At 43.0% G+C, this 18,939-nt stretch overlaps 1 protein-coding gene across 6 annotated transcripts in view; it reads right to left on the bottom strand.

The window, feature by feature from the left end:
* SLC4A11 (solute carrier family 4 member 11) overlaps window positions 1-18,939 on the bottom strand; it is a 143,177-nt gene that overhangs the window by 81,995 nt on the left and 42,243 nt on the right. For all 6 annotated transcript variants that reach the window (XM_088133210.1, XM_088133208.1, XM_088133211.1 and 3 more), the window contains exon 2: window positions 15,635-15,685. In XM_088133210.1, the coding sequence (XP_087989336.1) occupies window positions 15,635-15,685 (51 nt within the window). The remainder of the gene's footprint in view (window positions 1-15,634; window positions 15,686-18,939) is intronic.

Genomic DNA, 18,939 nt, shown 5'->3' on the forward strand with positions numbered 1-18,939 from the left:
TAATTCCGGCTTGTGATTCTTCCAGCCTGGCATTTCTCATGATGTACTCTGCATATAGGTTAAATAAGCAGGGTGACAGTATACAGCCTTGTCGTACACCTTTCCCTATTTTGAACCAATCGGTTGTTCCATGACCGGTTCTAACTGTTGCTTCTTGGCCCGCATACAGATTTCTCAGGAGACAGGTAAGGTGGTCTGGTACTCCCATCTCTTTAAGAACTTGCCACAGTTTGCTGTGATCCACACAATCAAAGGCTTTTGCATAGTCAATGAAGCAGAAGTAGATATTTTTCTGGAACTCTCATGCTTTCTCCATGATCCAGCGAATGTTGGCGATTTGATCTCTAGTTCCTCTGCCTCTTCGAAACCCAGCTTGTACATCCGGTAGTTCTCGGTTCATGTATTGCTGAAGCCTAGCTTGTAGGATTTTGAGCATAACCTTGCTAGCATGTGAAATGAGTGCAATTGTGCGATAGTCTGAGCATTCTTTGGCATTGCCCTTCTTTGGAATTGGAACATAAACTGACCTTTTCCAATCCCGTGGCCACTGTTGCGTTTTCCAAACTTGCTGGCATATTGAGTGCAGCACTTTAACACCATCATCTTTTAGTATTTTAAATAACTCAGCTGGAATACTGTCATCTCCACTAGCTTTGTTGTTAGCAATGCTTCCTAAGGCCCACTTGACTTCACTCTCTAGGATGTCTGGCTCAAGGTCAGTGATCACACCAGCGTGGACATCAGGGACATTAAGATCTTTCTTGTATAGTTCTTCTGTGTATTCTTGCCACCTCTTCTTAATCTCTTCTGCTTCTGTTAGGTCCCTGCCTTTTTGTCCTTTATCATGCCCATCTTTGCACTAAACGTTCTTTTCATATCTCCAATTTTTTTGTAGAGATCTCTAGTCTTCCCCATTCTATTGTTTTCCTCGATTTCTTTGCATTGTTCATTTAAGAAGGCCTTCTTATCTCTCCTTGCTATTCTCTGGAAATCTGCATTCAGTTGCTTATATCTTTCCCTTTCACCCTTGCTTTTCGCATTCCTTCTTTCCACAGCTATTTGTAAAGCCTCATCAGACAGCCATTTTGCTTTCTTGCATTTCTTTTTCTTTGGGATGGTTTTAGTTGCTGCCTCCTGTACAATATTACGGACCTCCGTCCATAGTTCTTCAGGCACTCTGTCTACCAAATCTAATCCTCTAAATCTATTCATCACCTTCACTGTGTACTCACAAGGAATATGATCTAAGTCATACCTGAGTGGTCTAGTGGTTTTCCCTACATTCTTCAATTTAAGCCTAAATTTTGCAGTAAGAAGCTCATGATCTGAGCGACAGTCAGCTCCTGGTCTTGTTTTTGCTGTCTGTATAGAGCCTCTCCATCTTTGGCTGCAAAGTATATAATCAATCTGGTTTCGGTATTGACCATCTGGTGATGTCCATGTGTAGAGTCGTCTCTTGTGTTGTTGGAAAAGAGTGTTTGCTATGACTAGCTTGTTCTCTTGACAGAACTCTATTAGCCTTTGCCCTGCTTCATTTTGTACTCCAAGGCCAAACTTGCCTGTTATTCCGATTACTCCTTGACTTCCTACTTTAGCATTCCAATCCCCTATGATGAAAAGGACATCTTTTTGGTGCTAGTTCTAGAAGGTGTTGTAGGTCTTCATAGAAGCGGTCAACTTCAGCTTCTTCGGCATCAGTGGTTGGGGCATAGACTTGGATGACTGTGATATTGAATGGTTTGCCTTGGATACGCACTGAGATCATTCTGTTGTTTTTGAGGTTGTACCCCATTACTGCCTTTCCCACTCTCTTATTGACTATGAGTGCTACTCCATTTCTTCTAAGGGTTTCTTGGCCACAGTAGTAGATATAATGGTCACCCGAATTAAATTCACCCATTCCCGTCCATTTCAGTTCGCTGATTCCCAAGATGTCGATGTTCAATCTTGTCATCTCATGTTTGACCACATCCAGCTTGCCTTGGTTCATAGATCTTACATTCCAGGTACCTATACAATATTGTTGTTTACAGCATCGGACCTTCTTTTCGCTTCCAGATACATCCACAGCTGAACGTCCTTTCAGCTTTAGCCCAGCCGCTTCACTCTTTCTGGAGCTACTTGGAATTGCCCTCCGCTCTTCCCCAGTAGCATATTGGACACCTTCCGACCTGAGGGGCTCATCTTCCGGCGTCATATCTTTTAGCCTTCTAACATTGTCCATGGGGTTTTCTTGGCAAGGATACTGGAGTGGGTTGCCATTTCCTTCTCCAGTGGACCACATTTTGTCAGAACTCTCTGTCATGACCTGTCCGTCTTGGGTGGCCCTGCACGGTATAGCTCATGGCTTCACTGAGTTACGCAAGCCCCTTCGCCACGACAAGGCAGTGATCCATGAAGGGGCTTGAAAACTAGATTCTTATCCAAACCTATCAAACAGATTTCAGAGATGCTGTGGCTTGCCTGGCATCTTTTGAGAAGGCTGGCGTAACAGAGCTCATTATATGAGCATATGAGATTCTGCTGGGTGCCATGATCCTTCTTGCACGGAACCTGGTCAGCTGTAGGCATCGTAATTTCAGACAGGAGTCGGAGATGCAGTTCGATTTGGGGGTACTGGAGTTCTTCCATACTCCACCACAGGAAGGATGAATGGGATGAACCACCAGCTTTCTTTATAAGCTGGTGGTTAATTTTTGTGGTCTTCCAGCCAAATTCTGAACCTGCTTTGATCAATGATGTTCCTTTGCTGCAAGGCTGCATTTAAAACCTTCTCACTTGGCCAAGAGGCCACACGCAACTTCTTTAGTTAATGGAACTTGTTATAGCCCAAGAGATCATGATGATGATGATGACTTCCAGATGAAAGGATTAAAAAAAAATAAAAAACTGATCCAGTGGTGGAAGACAGTCATCGATGTGGTGTATTAGCTGGAGACAGGGAGTTCCAAATAACCACATTTCAGAGGCAGGGAAAAAAAATCAGAAAAAATCAGAAGGAATCTGGTAGCACCTTTTCCAGCTCATGAAAGCTTATGGCTTTTAATAAATTTTTAGTCTGGAAAAGGTGCTACCAGACTCCTGATTTTGTTGCTACCATGGACCAGGGTTTCTCAACCTTGGCAACTTTAATGTGTGGACTTCAACTCATGGCTGGCTGGGGAGTTCTGGGAGTTGAAGCCCACACATCTTCAAGTTGCCAAGGTTGAGAAACACTGCTTTAGACCAACACAGTCTTCTCCTGCAATTCAAGGACAGGAAAATTCTGATCCCACCCTGATGGTGGTCAGTGAATGTCCACCTGGCTGATCAGGGAATATCTAACAGCCTTTTGGGGTGACCCAACCGTTAAGGAAAAACAACCATTCCCATCAGCTCCCAGGAATTTTGAAACACCCACTCAAGATTGCAAGGCCAAACTGGCTCACCCATAAAACCACTCAGTCAACTTCTTCAAAACCTAACTTCCACCTCTCCTGAACTGAAATTAGGAGCTGAATTGAGACACGCAACCACAAACAGCCTCTGGAGGTTAACAGTTCAAGCAAATTTGCAACAGGTCATTCCTCCAACCCAAGGTTTGCAAACTTGCTCATCAAGCTGCATTTTCAAAAAAAGCCAAGCAGAGTCTCACTCCCGCAGGATTAAAAATAATGTAAGGGAATAAGCCCAAGATTTCTTCTTTGGCTGGAGAAGAAAGGAAAACTGGAACAAATTTAGATGGAAAAGTCCTTAGACGCTGCTGGCTAAGGGAGGAAAATGTTGTTTTCTTTCTCATTTTGGTACAATAAAAAATGACAGGCTGCTGCAGGGGAAAATCTCCGCTACTGGGTATGTATTAATTGTTCTTCTTACACTGTGCTTTTAATTGTTGTTGGCTGCCCAGAGTCACTACAGTAAGGAAGGGCGGTCATTTAAATTGAATAAAACCAATAAAAAAATAAATGGGATACTCTAAGATAACTAACATTGTTATTTGGCACAGGTCTTAAAGGAAGTTCAGGAAAACATTTTAAAGGGGCAGCGGTCCTTGAACAAGGGAAGACATAGGGAATGAACGATCATTTATTCAATTCTGGGTAAGATTCTCATTTATGAGTAATTGAACTTACTTGAAGGCAATTGTCTAATTACCTAACAAGTGACACAAAGTTGTGAATTACTCATCCATTGAGACAAATGGGCTTCAATTGTACTACATTCCTTTTTAATTCTAAATGTTTATGGTTTTCCTGCATACAGCAAATACAGAAACTCATTTTGGGATGAGCTGAAAACTTAGGGAGTCTGCCTCATGGGTATCAGACCGGTGCAACAAACCAGAATTGGTCAACTTTTGGAGAATGTCCAGAAGAATGTAGCATCCTAGATAAACTTGAGGGATCATCCTCAGCCTGGCCTCTACTACCATTGAAGTTGGGATTGCAGCTTTCAGAAGTCCAACTTTGGAATTTTGAGCAGATATGAAGGAACCATCAGCAGTTCTCCACATCTGGACATCTGAAGTGTAGACTTCAACTCCCAGAAGTCCCCAACTGGCATGGCCTTTGCTGAGGATTCTGAGACCTGAAGTTCACACATCTGGATGAGGCTCAAGTTTGAGAAACCACCACTAGGGAATATAGGAAACGTTGAGAAATCTAACTAGTGAATAAAACAAATAAACCTGGTCTTTCTACTGTGATTGTTTTAGGGTAGTGCAATGTAATTATTGCATTATTTTTATACTTTAAATTGCCTTGACAGCTCTGAGAAAGCTATATATTTAATTTTTTTCAAAATTAAGACCATCCCTTTGTTAGGCACCAATCAAGCAAGTATCCTTCCAAACAGACAACCGTCTGGCTAACAGCTTAGGTTCTGATTTTTCCAATACCCAACTTCAAGAGGGGTCAGCTGCTGGACTGGATCACCCACTACTGGCTTCTGATAAGTCTGGCCATCAAGCAGATTATATTTGCTTCCCCTCCTGACTTTGATTCAGCAATGACAACAAAAGGGCACTTAAAAATATTGGCCCCATTCCAAAACCCTGAGTGACATTTCCTACCCAGCATACAAGCATCTACATGACGCAGCAGGAGGGCAAAAATGCATTGAATGCTTTTGGAAATGGGATGAAAGGGGAAGATTCATTTGTTCCAGAATTGGACAAAATACCCTGAGGGAGGGGCCAGTTTTATCAGGAAGGCGTTGGGGGCATGTTGGTGAGGGGGAACAAGCATGCTTACCTCTTTCCGTGTCAGTGGCTTTACTTCTAAAACTCTCATCACAAACATAAGTAGCTGCACGGGCAATCTCATTAACCACATCTGTACTTGCCCACAACTCTGGTTCCAGAAATGCTAGTGGGAGTTAAGAACTGCTATGGGGGGGGATTTCTGGAGAAGATCAGGAAGGATTTCTGACCTCCTGTTCCACCCATTCCTCTTCCCCCAAATACCCCTATTTGCCAGGCATGCTTTGCAGAGAGAAGGGGCCATTGGACTAGTGCTACCTACGCGGCCCTTAAACATGACTTGCTTGCTCTGAAATTCAGCCCAATAATTTGAGTGTGGGCTGCAAGATTCACGAAGAGCATGTTGGGGACTGGGTTGGCTAGCTGGCAGAGAAGACTGGAGCACCAAGCATCAAACCTGTTGGGTTCTTGGTGCTCTCTGAACTTGGTTGTTTTCTTGCAGACATTTCATTACCAGGCTAGCTAACATTATCAGTGTAAGGGAGAGTGGGGTTTGATGGCCAGGCAAGCTACTATAAATAGCCACAAACCCCACTCTCTCTCGCACTGACGTTGCACCAAGAACCCAACAGTTCAATCCTGACCTACATATATTCTCTTCCATTAGAATCAAACGCTGTTGGACCTGGAATCAAAACACTCCCACCTCAGTTCCAGGCCTCCCCAAGAGCAGATGTTTCTTAGGCCATCAAATCACAAAGCATGGCCTCCTGCAATGAACTTCAGCTGTCTCCAGCCCAAACTGGCAAACAGGTGTTTCTATTTCATTTGTTGTCTTTTCTGGGACCTGTTCCCAACCATGGGTTACCTACCAGATGGAGCAAAAGGATGGTGGTGCAGGTAAGAATTCCTTCTCCTGAACTGCAGTAATAGCATAGACATGTCTGATGCCATCGCACCTTTGAGAGAGGCGGGTGATGTCCCTCAAAGACATCAGACCCAAATTGCAATTACTAACCAGAAGACTCTATAAATACACAAAGGACTTTTTCATACTTGCACCTAATCTCAACACAAGTGTGCTCTGATAACATCTTTTTGAGGGGTCCTCTTCCCATGATGTTGCCTTCATCTTTTCCCCAGCCCAGAAGTGAGAGAGGCTTAAGTCATCTTCAGCTAAGCTGGGGTTAAAGTAGGGTTTTCCCCCTTCTTCCAATACATTCCAGGGGCAACTTCAAGGTGCATGAGATCTGAGAGGTCCTATCCTCCATGATCTTGGAGGGAAGTCAGGGGACAGGCAGAAACTGGGAAGAGAAGCAACTGAGGCAGGAGAGGGACTGGCAGTGGGGACAACCAACCATCTCCCTGGTCTAGTTTTCTGCTGATCCAAGGTGGATGGACAACAGCAGTGGGGAAAGACCCAAAGACACTGCACAGCCCCAACACTGGTATGGACAATGGTGAGGGGCAACAGAAGTTGTACATTCCCCACTCTTAGTCTGCCACAACCAAAATGCATCCAAATTACAACCAAATGGGCAAATAATATTAATCATGATATTCAAGTATTATTTGGAAAATTGTACCCAACTGCAGAAAAAAAATCAATCAAATATATTCCTGTATTTAAAAAAAAATTCTGCAGGTTGTGATAATGCACCCAGTAACAGCACACGGCTCTTCCATCTTGAGCATCACTACACACTAAGCATCTCGCAAATGCTGCTAATATTTCTGCCAGCTCCTTTTAATAACTCCTTTGAACCATTCCTTTCGCTCTCAAACAACCCATGAAAATTAACACTGATGAAAAGAATCTCTTTTCTAAAGGGGAATTTAACAAAACAGTTTCTGAAATGATCATTAGCAAAGCTGTTACGCAAAACATGTTTGCAATAATGCAAAAATGACAGCTACGGCCTAATGACATTAACACATTTTTTAAAGATGTTTATTTAAGTATTGAAAATAAGAAACAGGAGACGCTGAGGCTGTAACCTGTTTGCTTTTCATAGGACATCAACATCACAGATCTGCAGTATCAATCAGGGTTTCATATAACTCCAACCTGAGTTGCCCCCATTTTGGTTCTCTAAAGCAGTGTAGCTCAACCTCAACCAGTTTGAGATGGGTGGACCTCGACTCCCAGAATTCCCCAGCCCACGCATGGGAGCTGAAGTCCACCCACCTCAAAGTTGCTGAGGTTGGGCAACACTGCTCTAAAACACCCCCTACGCAATGCAGCCAACAGACCACCACCAATTCTTTTAATTAAATCAAATTGTGGTCACCTACACACATTTGGATGACCCCAACATGGAAAAGATGACCTTATCTAATAATAGATTCTGCAATTTGGACACACTGCTAGCGGTCTCTCTGATGCCAGCAGCAATAAAAGACCTCAATCATTCCACCCTTTTTCTCTTTACTGACTGCATACTGTGAACATCTGTTACACAAAGAGTGATGACCTACAGTAGGCAGGTGAAGTGCAGCCTTCAACATCAGACATCCGGAAGCTTCTGTCCTCCAGGTGTGGTAGAACTAAACTTCTAATGCTGGCTTGAGGCTGGCTGTGAACTCTGCATGTTGTAATGCCAGTACATCTGGAGGAGACCAACTCGGATGGTGCTAAATAGCCTTACCTGGACTAATTCCTACCTTACATCTATGTGAGTAGGATTTCTAAGAACTTGTTCAGGTGCAACTAACAAGAACAAGACAACTTGTTTTGTGTAGTGGCTGAGATGCTGGGCTAGAAACCAGGAAGGTGAAAGCAGTTGGATGACTTTGGGTCAGCCCCTCTCTCTCGGCCCAAAAATCCACCTCACAAGGTCCTGGTTGCAGGGGACTCAAGAGGAAGGAGCATTAGGTATGCCACCTTGAGTTGACCCAAAATAAACCAGGACAAAAGAATCGATGAACAAAAACAATCTGAGGTCACAAACTGGATATTTGGTGCCTACTGCACTTGAAATCTGGAAAGGACAGAGTAGGCATGTTCACAGCTTTCCTATCTGTGAAACAGCTCCATGGTAGATGTGGCCAGCCATTAAATCTCCATTTAATGCAAGAAAATCTGGCCAGTCTCTCCCTACTAACCCTAGCTCCAACCCTAGCTCTACTAATCACCACTACATAATGTTGCCTTTTCTCTTTGCAATCAGATCTGGACAAGCAGTGACTAGAAGATAGAAAACAGTGGTCATCTGGATTTCTGCAGCCAAGAGCTGATAGTCCAGTCCAAGCACTGAGTTGCAATCATTCTATCCTTCTCTCTCTTTTTTCTTTCCTTGCAACGGGTCCCATCTGGAGCCCAGAAGTGTTTTTGTTTTTGTTTTTTTGCAAAACGAGGATAATTTCAGAGGCTGCCTTTTTTCTTCTGCAGCATGTCCACTACTTGGTTCATCATCATCATCATTATTATTATTATTATTATATATATATATATATATATATATATATATATTATTTTATTTTTAAAGGTTGTGGGGCAAGGACGATGGCTGGCAAGATAGCATACTTTCAGGTCTTATTGATGGCCTGCAAGCAAAAATTAGGATTATTTAGATTTTGGAGGGGAGAGAGAGCGAAAGAAAGAAGACATTAGAAGTGCTTCATTTTATAAAAATAATTTATATTTAAAGCACTGTCTTCCCCTTGCCAGACAAACTGGCAAGTTTAGACAAGGAAGGGGGTAAGAAGGAAGGGAGAGAAACAGGCCAACGAAGGGGAAAGAAAATACATTCTGAAGCTGCAAAGTTGCACGAAATTCACTATCTGCAGGAAAGATTGTATTTTGATACAATAATTTTACCTCTTTTAAAAAAAAAGAGTTAAAATTATGCAAGTAGTTTCCATACTTCCTCCAATGATTATTTTCAAGATTAAAAAAATGAAGTATTGGGGTGTTGAAAGTCACTGCTGCCCGCTGCAAAAACTGCGAGATGGACATCTGGTGGCTGGATTTATTGACCAACTGCACGTGGAAGTTCTTGGATAGCATCCGGGGAAACTGAAGTTGATCCTAAGGTTTGATCTTTGTCAGTTTGAGTGTTTGCTGGACCAAACATTTGAGGCCTCTTTGCTTCCTCCCCTGATTTTTGCAACATCCGACTGGATAAGGAGTTTTGCTAAGGGTGAAAGTTTGCATGCTCTTGGGTGACACTTGAGCTGCTCTTAATAAAAATATGAGCCCTTATATGGGTGTTGGATTTCTTTTCCCCAAGGATCCGCATGCCTATGATTTCACTTGGGTCCGCAGAAGAATGCTGATTTTCTACAACACAAAGAGGGAACTTCACATTTTGAGTCCCGAAACCATGCCGGCCAGTAGAGTACATTACACAAGTTAGCTAATCCTTTGCTATTATTAAATGGATACACACATTGGGACCCCTTTTGTCTTATCTAAATACTTAAAACTTTATTGATTTTCACCAGGGTGGCATTATTCTAGAGCAGTGTTTCTCAACCTTGGCCACTTAAAGATGGGTGGACTTCAGCTCCCAGAATTCCCCAGCCAGCATGGCTGGCTGGGAAATTCTGGGAGTTGAAGTCCACCCATCTTCAAGAGGCCAAGGTTGAGAAACACTGCTCTAGGGCTTTCCCAGTATAAAGGTGGAAACATTTATAGAATCACAAAATACATCAAATTTGATACCATTGTTCCAAGCTCGAAGGGAGCCATCTGAGCCATTACAAAAGCTCTGCCTTGAGTTTTGAACTCAAAACGGCTATTTTGAGGACACTGAATGTGATGTGGCTGTTTCAAACATGAAACACCTGCTTGGACCTCAAAAGGAGAGTGACAGTGTGGTGTAACAGCGTTGGACTAGGAATGGGGAAACTTGCATTCTAGCCCACCTTCAGCAAGGGAAGCTCACATGGGTGACTTTAGGCCAGTCATTTTCTCTCAGCCTCAGCCTACCCCACAGGATTGTTGCAATGGGGAAAAATAGATCTTCTGGAGTCCTTGGTGCTCTCTGAGCTTGGTTGTTTGCTTGCAGATGTTTCGTGACCCAACTAGGGAACATCATCCTGGCTCGTTTCTCAGCATCGTCCTCAAAAACAGCTTGGAGCTGAAAGGGTCTCATCTCCAAGAGGAGAGAAGAAATGCTTCTCAGTGCTAGCCTGAGCCACCATCCGGCTGACCTTGGCTGATCTAAACAAGCTAAACAGGTCAGGACTTCACTGGGAGATTATAAGGAAATCCCAGGGCTGTAGGCTAGAATCCGAGATTGAAAAAAACATCCTGAAGAAAGCCACAGCAGGTCACTTCCATAGTGCTGCCTTCATTCCCAACAAGGACATGGCTATAAAATCACCAGGAGTGATTGACCACCACCTACCTTACTGGGTTATTGTGAAACTCACGGGAGTCTTTATTCTAAGACATTACAATATCTCTATGAGTTAGGCAGTTCCACTCAGTGGCTGAATCTTTACTCCATCACTCTAGATCTCAGGAGAAGTTGATGATCTCAGTCTTCTCCTAACCAGAGATGATCTCCTGAGTTTGTGATTGATCTACTGTTTGGAAGGTAGGTGGAGAGATCGCACTGATGACATGACCTAGAGGCGTCACGAAACGTCTGCAAGCAAACCACCAAGCTCAGAGAGCACCAAGATTGCCATGGTCCAACCCTGAGCTACAGATATTCTCTTCTTCTGAAAAAAGATCTTGTACTACAGTTATAAGTGCATACCAAATAAAAATGCTAAATGCTACTTTGAATTTGAACTGTTTCAAAGACAGAAAGTATTGCACAGCACTACAAATATTTCTTTAACTTTGGTTTCTTTGAAGCCCAGAGCCCATGTGCTTCATCTAGAACAGTGTTTCTCAACCATGGCAACGTGAAGATGTGGACTTCAACTCCCAGAATTACCCAGCCAGCCATGCTGGCTGGGGAATTCTGGGAGTTGAAGTCCACACGTCTTCAAGTTGCCAAGGTTGAAAACACTGATCTAAAATATGACCACAGACTTCAAGACGAATGTCTTTGGGTTTCCAAAACTGGAGAAGCACCTTTCATGCCTTCTTCTCAAACATTAGATTTAACCCTGCTGCTAAGAAATGCGTTTGGGCAATGATTTCCCTTTGAACGGGATTCTGAAATTACAGATTTCTTGGCTGGGGCAACCAAGGTCTCCATCTTGCAGTCTGTGCTTTGTAGCCATTTTCTTTCTCTAATGTCTCCCCCGACAAAGAGTTTTGCAGAACTCAAAACTCTGCCCTCTCTTCTACGCTGTTTGGGTTGGTCGAAATGCAAAGCCCTTTTCCCAGTGGTTGAAAGAGACCTTCCGCTGGTCTCAACCCGTTTCAGGAAACGCTAACTACGGTTGCCGTTATGACGTGATGGACCCAGACTGCCATTTGCAAGAGCCCAAGATTCCAGTTGAGAAAAGCGATGGGAGGAAGAGGAATTGCAAGGGAAAAGCGAGCAAAATATGGAGACTTCCAGCCCTGCGTTTGGAATTTTGGCCACTTTGACTCTGCGTCATTCCATAACAACGTGGGTGCACAGCTTCCCCTCTGGTTAAAACGTTTTAAAATATATTTCATTTACAAAGCCAGCAGGGTGGATTTGCCCCCGACATAAAAGAGCTGACCATATACGATACTTTTCCAATTCTCTCTCCCTCCGTTGCATTCCTTCAGTATACCGATCGACGGGCAATCCTGCAACGTAATCTCCCAGTCCATCTTGAAAGGATTAATTTCAGAAAAGCCTTTGGATTTGTTCCAAAGTCAAGCAAAGAATTTGCAGCTATAAACAAGATACAAATACCAAAGCGGATGACAAAAGGGAAGGAAAACAAGTCGAAAATGACTAGGGCTTTTTTGGGGGTGGAGGGTGGGAGGGGGAGAGAGAAAACTACAGAAAACAGCGGTGAACCGCCCGGGGACTGCCAAGCGCCAAAGGAGAGGGGGGCTCTTGCCAACAGAACCGGTTAATGAATTCCCCAAAGCAACTCTCCATCTGCCCAGCTCTCCTGCTTCCAGCACTTCCGATGCCCGTCAGAAAGGCTAGGAAAAAAAGGGGGGGGAAGCTATAGAGGCAGGGCAGGATAGGAGTTCAAGGCCTGCACCCAGATTTGCAGAGGAGGTAGGGCCAGGACCCCAGGGAGCGGCAGTGCAGAGCGTTTTAGGGGCAAAAGGACTGACTGTGACACCCTGCAAGAAAAATGCAAAAAGGGGGGATTGCATTTTATGGCCCCGCAGGCAAGCCGCAATGTGGCTTTTGAACCACCCTGTTTGCCCCCACCCCACCTCCGTAATGAAGTAAAAGTCTCAACAGGGGGCAGCCTCTGGCTGACCTCGTCTGGGCTCGGAAGCTACAAAGAGTCAGTTAGTGCTGGATGGGGGACCACTAGGAAATCTTAGGGCTGGAGGCTAGAGTAAGAAATTGAAAAGCACACCACAGCAAACCGCTCCTGAGCTCTTACCAAAACCAAGCAAAACCAAACCCTGCACTGGTGTGTTTATGACATCACCAGGAATTGAGTTCAACGCGAAATAGACGTCACGCTCTTCCCTTATCCCACACCTTATATCGCCCGTGTCAGACGGGGCAACCATCAAAAAGACAAGAAACTGCTCCTAGGCGAAACTCAAACCTAGGGACTTGAATTCCCCCGAGCAACCAAGGCCGCCTTCCTGGCCTTTCGGCCCTGTTTTCCCATTATTTGCCCCACTTCAGGTAATCCCCCTAGCCTTGATTTCAGGCAACTCTAGCAGATCCTGCTCTTGGCAAAGGGTATCTGACACTGGATGAGGTGTATGTGCAAGAGTAGGAAAATCTGGCTGAAAAAAGCCCACAAAGAAAAATAGATTTACTTCACTATGGTCAAAGTTTATTAACTATATTAGCTACTTTAGAAGACCTTTGTCCGTGCAAATGTTGCTCTGCAGAGGAATATTGAAAATAGACGTTTAAATGGCCATATTGCTCTTGTAGATCCCATAATCTTTATACACAGAGAGAGAAAGACATGAGTCAAGTCAAGACTTGTTTGACAGCCCTTGGTTTAGCAGATTCTGGATACAATACATTTTTCATTTGAACTCCATTACCATTTAACAGACTAATGTCCATTAAACAGAGAGTTTATCCTTAAATCAGTGGTTTGACTGTTAAAAAGAGGTGTTACTGAAAATGTCACCCTCTATTCAATTACATCATTACACAAATCACATAAATTAATGTAAATGACGTAAATTCAGATTTAACCAGCTGTTGGGTTTCACAGATGCTCTTTCCTACAGAATGGTCTGTTATATTGAGGTTTCTACAAACACATTTACGTACCCTGTCAGGTTTTCTTCTTTCTTTTTTCATTTTTTCAACTGCTTTCATTCGTATCAGTAATTCAATTTTCTTTTTCATTTTTTAGTGCTCATCTTGAATGTCCCCCGCCCAAAAAATCATTTTCAGTGGAGGTCACAGCAGTTCTCTGCTACCTCCTATTTCTTAAGTTCTTTGCAGACATTGGATATAATTGGGAAGAATGCTGATTAATGCTGCTTTCTGGAATGCAATGGTCTTGGTCATTTGTTAGCCCAGCTAGTTCAGGGACATGTAAAAATTAACCTTACATAGAGAACAAATAGCATTAGTCTAGAATAACATATTATATTATTCTACTCAACACAACACACCATTAGGACATAATTTGAAGAAAAAAAAAAAACCACAGGGAACCATTTCCCATTCTCCATGTCGGCCCCACTTGGATTTTCTAATTCCACCCCCTCACAGAATCTGAAAAATGTAAAGTTGGGATGGATCACAAGATCATCAGTCCTCTGCAATGTGGAGGTTTAACCAATTAAATCATCCTTGAAGTGACTTTCCAGCCTCTTCTTAAAAACCTCCAGAGATGGAGGACCCACAACCTCCATAGGTAGATTCTTCCACTGTTGTATAGAACTTACCATCAGGAAGTTTTTCCTTATATTTAAGCAAAATCTAGGTAGCTACAACTTATATATGTTCTAGTTTCTGTGATCAAAGGAAAGAGTTCTTGACTATCCTCCAGGTAGCTTCCCTTCATGTATCTGAAGAAGACTGTCATGTCTCACCTCTGTGGTCTTTTCAGCAAACTGTTCCTCTCTTGTACAGATCTTACTGTCGGGAAGTTCCCCCTTATACTTAAACAAAATTAAGTCGCTATAGCTTGTACCTGTGTTTTCTGGTCCTATCCTGTCCATCTTCTCCATAGCTCCACTGTACAGACCTGAACATGACCACCACATCTCCTCTCAGTCTAGTTTCCTCCAGACTAAATGTCCTAAGTTCCTTCAGCCAGTCCTCGGAGGGCATGTCCTCAAGTCCCTGGATTATCTTGGTCAACTTTCTCGGAATCCTCTTTGACTTGTCAAACTCCTTGTGGAAATGAGATACCCAGAATCTACACAGGACTCTGGGTGTGGTCTCAACCAAATAAAGAGGACTTCACAATCTTTGATACAAGCCAAGTTTTATATCCGCCACAAACCAGCCTGTTTGGCTTCTGCTGGGGAGTCTTAATATTTTTTCTTACAAATAATGTGAAAACTTTGCAAAACATTGTATTCCCCCTGAACCAAAGAAAACATCTCTCCTTCATCCAGATGGTGCCATTTTGGTTATATAAGCATCATAAGTACCCTTATGTTATTATACACCTGTTACAACCTTTCCTGGAACAGGAGGACCTTCTCTCAGTCACTCAACTCTTAGCTACACTGCATCAAGATTATTGCCATGTCATCTCCATGGGGCTGCCCTTGAAGACCATTCAGAAAGGGCGGCTGCTCTAGAATGCAGTGCCTTGGGTCGTAATGGGCCACTCTCAATGTGCCTACGTGATGCTATTTCAAGTGCTGGACTGGGTATAAATTTGCTTCTGAGGGCAATTCAAGGGGCTGGATGCTACCTTTAAAGCTGTTTATGGCTCAGGACTTGGGCATCTTCAAAGAGACCATCTTCTCCCAGTTGGTTCTGCCTATTCAACAAGATCTTAGAGAAAAGATTCCCTTCAGGTCCCTTCACTTAGAGACAGCCATCCGCAAAGGTCTTGATGATGGGCCTTCTCAAGTTCTGCCCCCCTTCTTGGGGGCAACATTCCATTGAGATCTAGACAGCCCCCATCTGACTGTGTTTTCAAAAGGTCTGCAAAACCTAGCTTCTGTACCAGGCCTTGGAGGTGGGAAAATTGTGAACTGTTCCCTTCTGGAATCTGGAGTTTAATGAACATAGAGTCTCCTTGATCTCTAGCCCTGCATTTTGTATTGTTATTTGTGTTTATTATTTTATTTAATCTTATGTATTTGATCTTATTTATGTAAAAAAAGTTCATAAGCCACTCCAATTTGGTTTTAATTGCAGTGGCATGTGAGTCCTGCAAATAAAGAAACAATAAACAAACAAACAAACAAACAAATAAATAAATATGGATGCTTACCTGTTTCTTCAAAGAAGTACCCATTTCTGGACATCACTGCCGGTGGACTTTCTAAGGAGGGAAAGAAAACAGAGAAACCTAAGTAAGTTGGTAGCTCAAACTTCTATTTTTTCTTTTAAAAAAGTAAGCATTAAGTGAAAGTAAAATTACCATGCTGACTTTTTTATTTACTAGATTTAAAGTGCATCTTTCTATCCAGCCCAAGGCACTTTGCGTAGCACTCCCTCTTCCAATCCACCCCCACCCCAAAAAAGATGGACTTGTTCTTTCCTTTCCCACCCCAGCCCATCACCAGCCACCACTACATCACACGGACATCTTCTGTTCATAAATACTACGGGTATTTGCCATTACCAATTGTCACTAGCCAGCCTATAGGCTGGGCCAGTCCAGCCATTTCACTCCGTTGATAACTTTTTTTTAATCAGGATGGGGAAACATGGATCTCCAGATAACTAAACTACATCTCCCAGCATTCCTCCCTACTAAGCACAATCTCTAGTGGAACTGTGCTTCACAGATGTTGAGCTGGCTTTTGTCCTTAAGAATGCACACCAAGAATGACATTCCTCTGAGGGGGGGCTCCTTATCCAACGCAGGGATCCAAATTAAAGCATCCCAAACTGACGATTATCCGGCCACTGCTTGAACACCCCCAATGAAAGGAATTCCACCATCTCCTGGGAACATCCAAGGGCTGAGGGAAGCAGAGAAGGATAGCAAACACCCCCAAGAACAGGCAACCTGCGTGCAAAACCAGTCAAGCACTAGCAAGCATGTTCATTCCAGGATGGAGAGCCTCCACATCTGCAGACATCTGCATCCTAGTTCCCCCCTGGACTAGGAGATGGGAATCAGTTGAGTGCACATCAGAATTCAAGCATGATGGCTTTGCACTAAGTCATAATATCATCTGCTTGATGTTGGCTTCGGCAACCTGCTGTGTGAATTTTAAACCAATGTTATGGCTTAATAACATTTGTGTGAACCCAATCCTATTGACTGTTTACCAACTGAAACAAGATTGAACAAATCACAGTCGATATAATGTGGCAGTCCAGACCAATCACCACCTTGTTAACACATTCATGCAATTCCTACTGCTTGCAAAATTAATTTGGGAGGCCTTCTGATGAATCCTGTTAGAAACTAGGCAAGTTCCTTTTTCAGAAATGGACACTTAAACATCTACCACTGCACTCTGGTCTGTGACTGTAATAAACTCTATCTATCTATCTATCTATCTATCTATCTATCTATCTATCTATCTATCTATCATCTACTACTGTTTTTGTCCATCATGCAACTTTTAAAGAGGTGGCTTGACAAGAAATAAATTGCTTTTAGTCATACTTCGCCAGATAATGTCTCAAGGCATTCTCCTGTGAAGCTATGGCAGGGAAGCTATTTCTGTGGTTGTATGTCTGTGACTGTCTGCCTTGTTTAAAGAAATCGAAAAGCATTCCACTTTAATCCATATGGAAGGGGAATCTGGGGGCATCTCTAGAATGTCAATAGCAAATACTGTTTTTTAACCTCTCCATTCAGAAGAATGGAACATAGCCACGTTTTAAGAATATTTTGAGCTTGCTATTAATAGTACAGAAATAGGAAACTTGATGTACACTGATCATGGTGTTGACATTATAAAGTGTGCTGACACTGCCCTTTTTACACAGTCTGGCCCAACAAGGCATCTTTCATACAACTCCTGTAATTTTTTAAATTATTTGGAGGGCAAGAATTCTCCACTTAGAGGCATACCTTGGGCGCCTCTGATATTTTGCCCTGGAACCAAATTTAATGACAGACATCACAGAAGTCTTTTCGAAACAACAAGATGAGACGTTCTCCTGTTATAAAGGTACTCCTTGTCTAGTTCTTTCAGCATTAAAAATTTGGTGCTTGTCACTTTGTTGGACATGAAAGAACCTATGAAAATGATTTTGTTCCAAGGCTTCTTGCTTTCTCCATCCCTCTTAAAGCAAGGTGCTTCCATAAACTTCTACACAACATGCATCAAACACATCTCTTCTTCTGGGAGTTGCATTCTGTTCTGGATTCTCAACTTCCGGTTTTTCAGTGGGCCATCAAATCCACCCTCCATTCCCAGCCTCTCCTTGAAAACCTCCAGTGAAACATAGTCTACCCCGTCCTTGGTCACTGATTCTGTGGGTTTCACCAACATCTGCCATACTGTAACAATGGCTTTATTGTTATATCAGGTAAAGTCTTCCTACTCTTCCTTAGTTGGGAAGGACAGACACAGCTCGCCTCCCCTCTCCTAGTTCTCCTTTTAACGGCAGAAGACCTAATTGCCCCGATGCTGGTGATGATGATAATTAGCATGAAAGAGGTAATGGTTAGGACCTGGTTGTTTCACTTAGGATCTTACTTTGTGAACATACACTGGTTGAATTTCAGTGGGTTGAACAAGGGCCACACCAATGGACAGGCCACAGGGTATGTGCAAAGCCAGGTCTAGCTCTCTTTTGAAATGTTAAGACCTTTTACCTACATTAGCTTCACAAATCATATCTTGCTTCTGTTTCAGGCTTTGGGGGATTGTAATGGAATAAAAGCAATACCTGTTACTCTTCATTTATAGATTGCAACACAACATTCATATTTGTTTGGAATGTTATCCTATTTGCAGGTGTAGGGAGCCATGGAGATGACCTTGGAGAACCTGTTCAGAAACTGTTACAACAGCAACAGATGCCAAAACATGCTTTGAGCTCAGGAAACAGGGAAATTATTAGGAAGAGACTCAAACTCGATCCCCCCAACTCCCTAGGACATACGAGGGAGGGAAGGGAAAACACAGGCAGACTTGCAAGGTTCAGTTCCTAGAACCTACGTCAATAAAATAGAGTTCTAGTCTTTCTGTGGAGTCAATTTCCCGATCTGGATAACTTCAAAGGGCTGACATGGTCTGCTAAGAAACTTACAGCAACTGAGCACTCAAAAGACAAGCCACAATGTCATTGTACTGTCATCAGTTAGTACTGATTTGTAACTCCTTGGTTCACATTTACACACACCCCCATTGGGTCTAGTGTGAATGTACGAGAAGACAAGTATGAAAGGAGAAGGTTGTGGGTTCTCCATCTCTGGAAGTTTTTAAGAAGAAACTTTGGAGCCACCTCCCATGGATAGTTTAATTGGTTTTCCTGAATGCTGCAGAAAGTTGGACTAGATGATCTTTGTGGTTCCTTCCAACTTCACAATTCTGTGATTTTATGGAGTATACAAGATCTACCAGAAAAGGCTACAAAAGCAAAAGGGCCTGTTCTGGAAGATTT

The sequence above is a fragment of the Python bivittatus genome, unplaced genomic scaffold, assembly GCF_059951505.1.
Source record: "Python bivittatus isolate LINGU-HERP-01145 unplaced genomic scaffold, Pbiv_v1 ctg000070_np1212, whole genome shotgun sequence".
Taxonomy (NCBI): Eukaryota; Metazoa; Chordata; class Lepidosauria; order Squamata; family Pythonidae; genus Python; species Python bivittatus.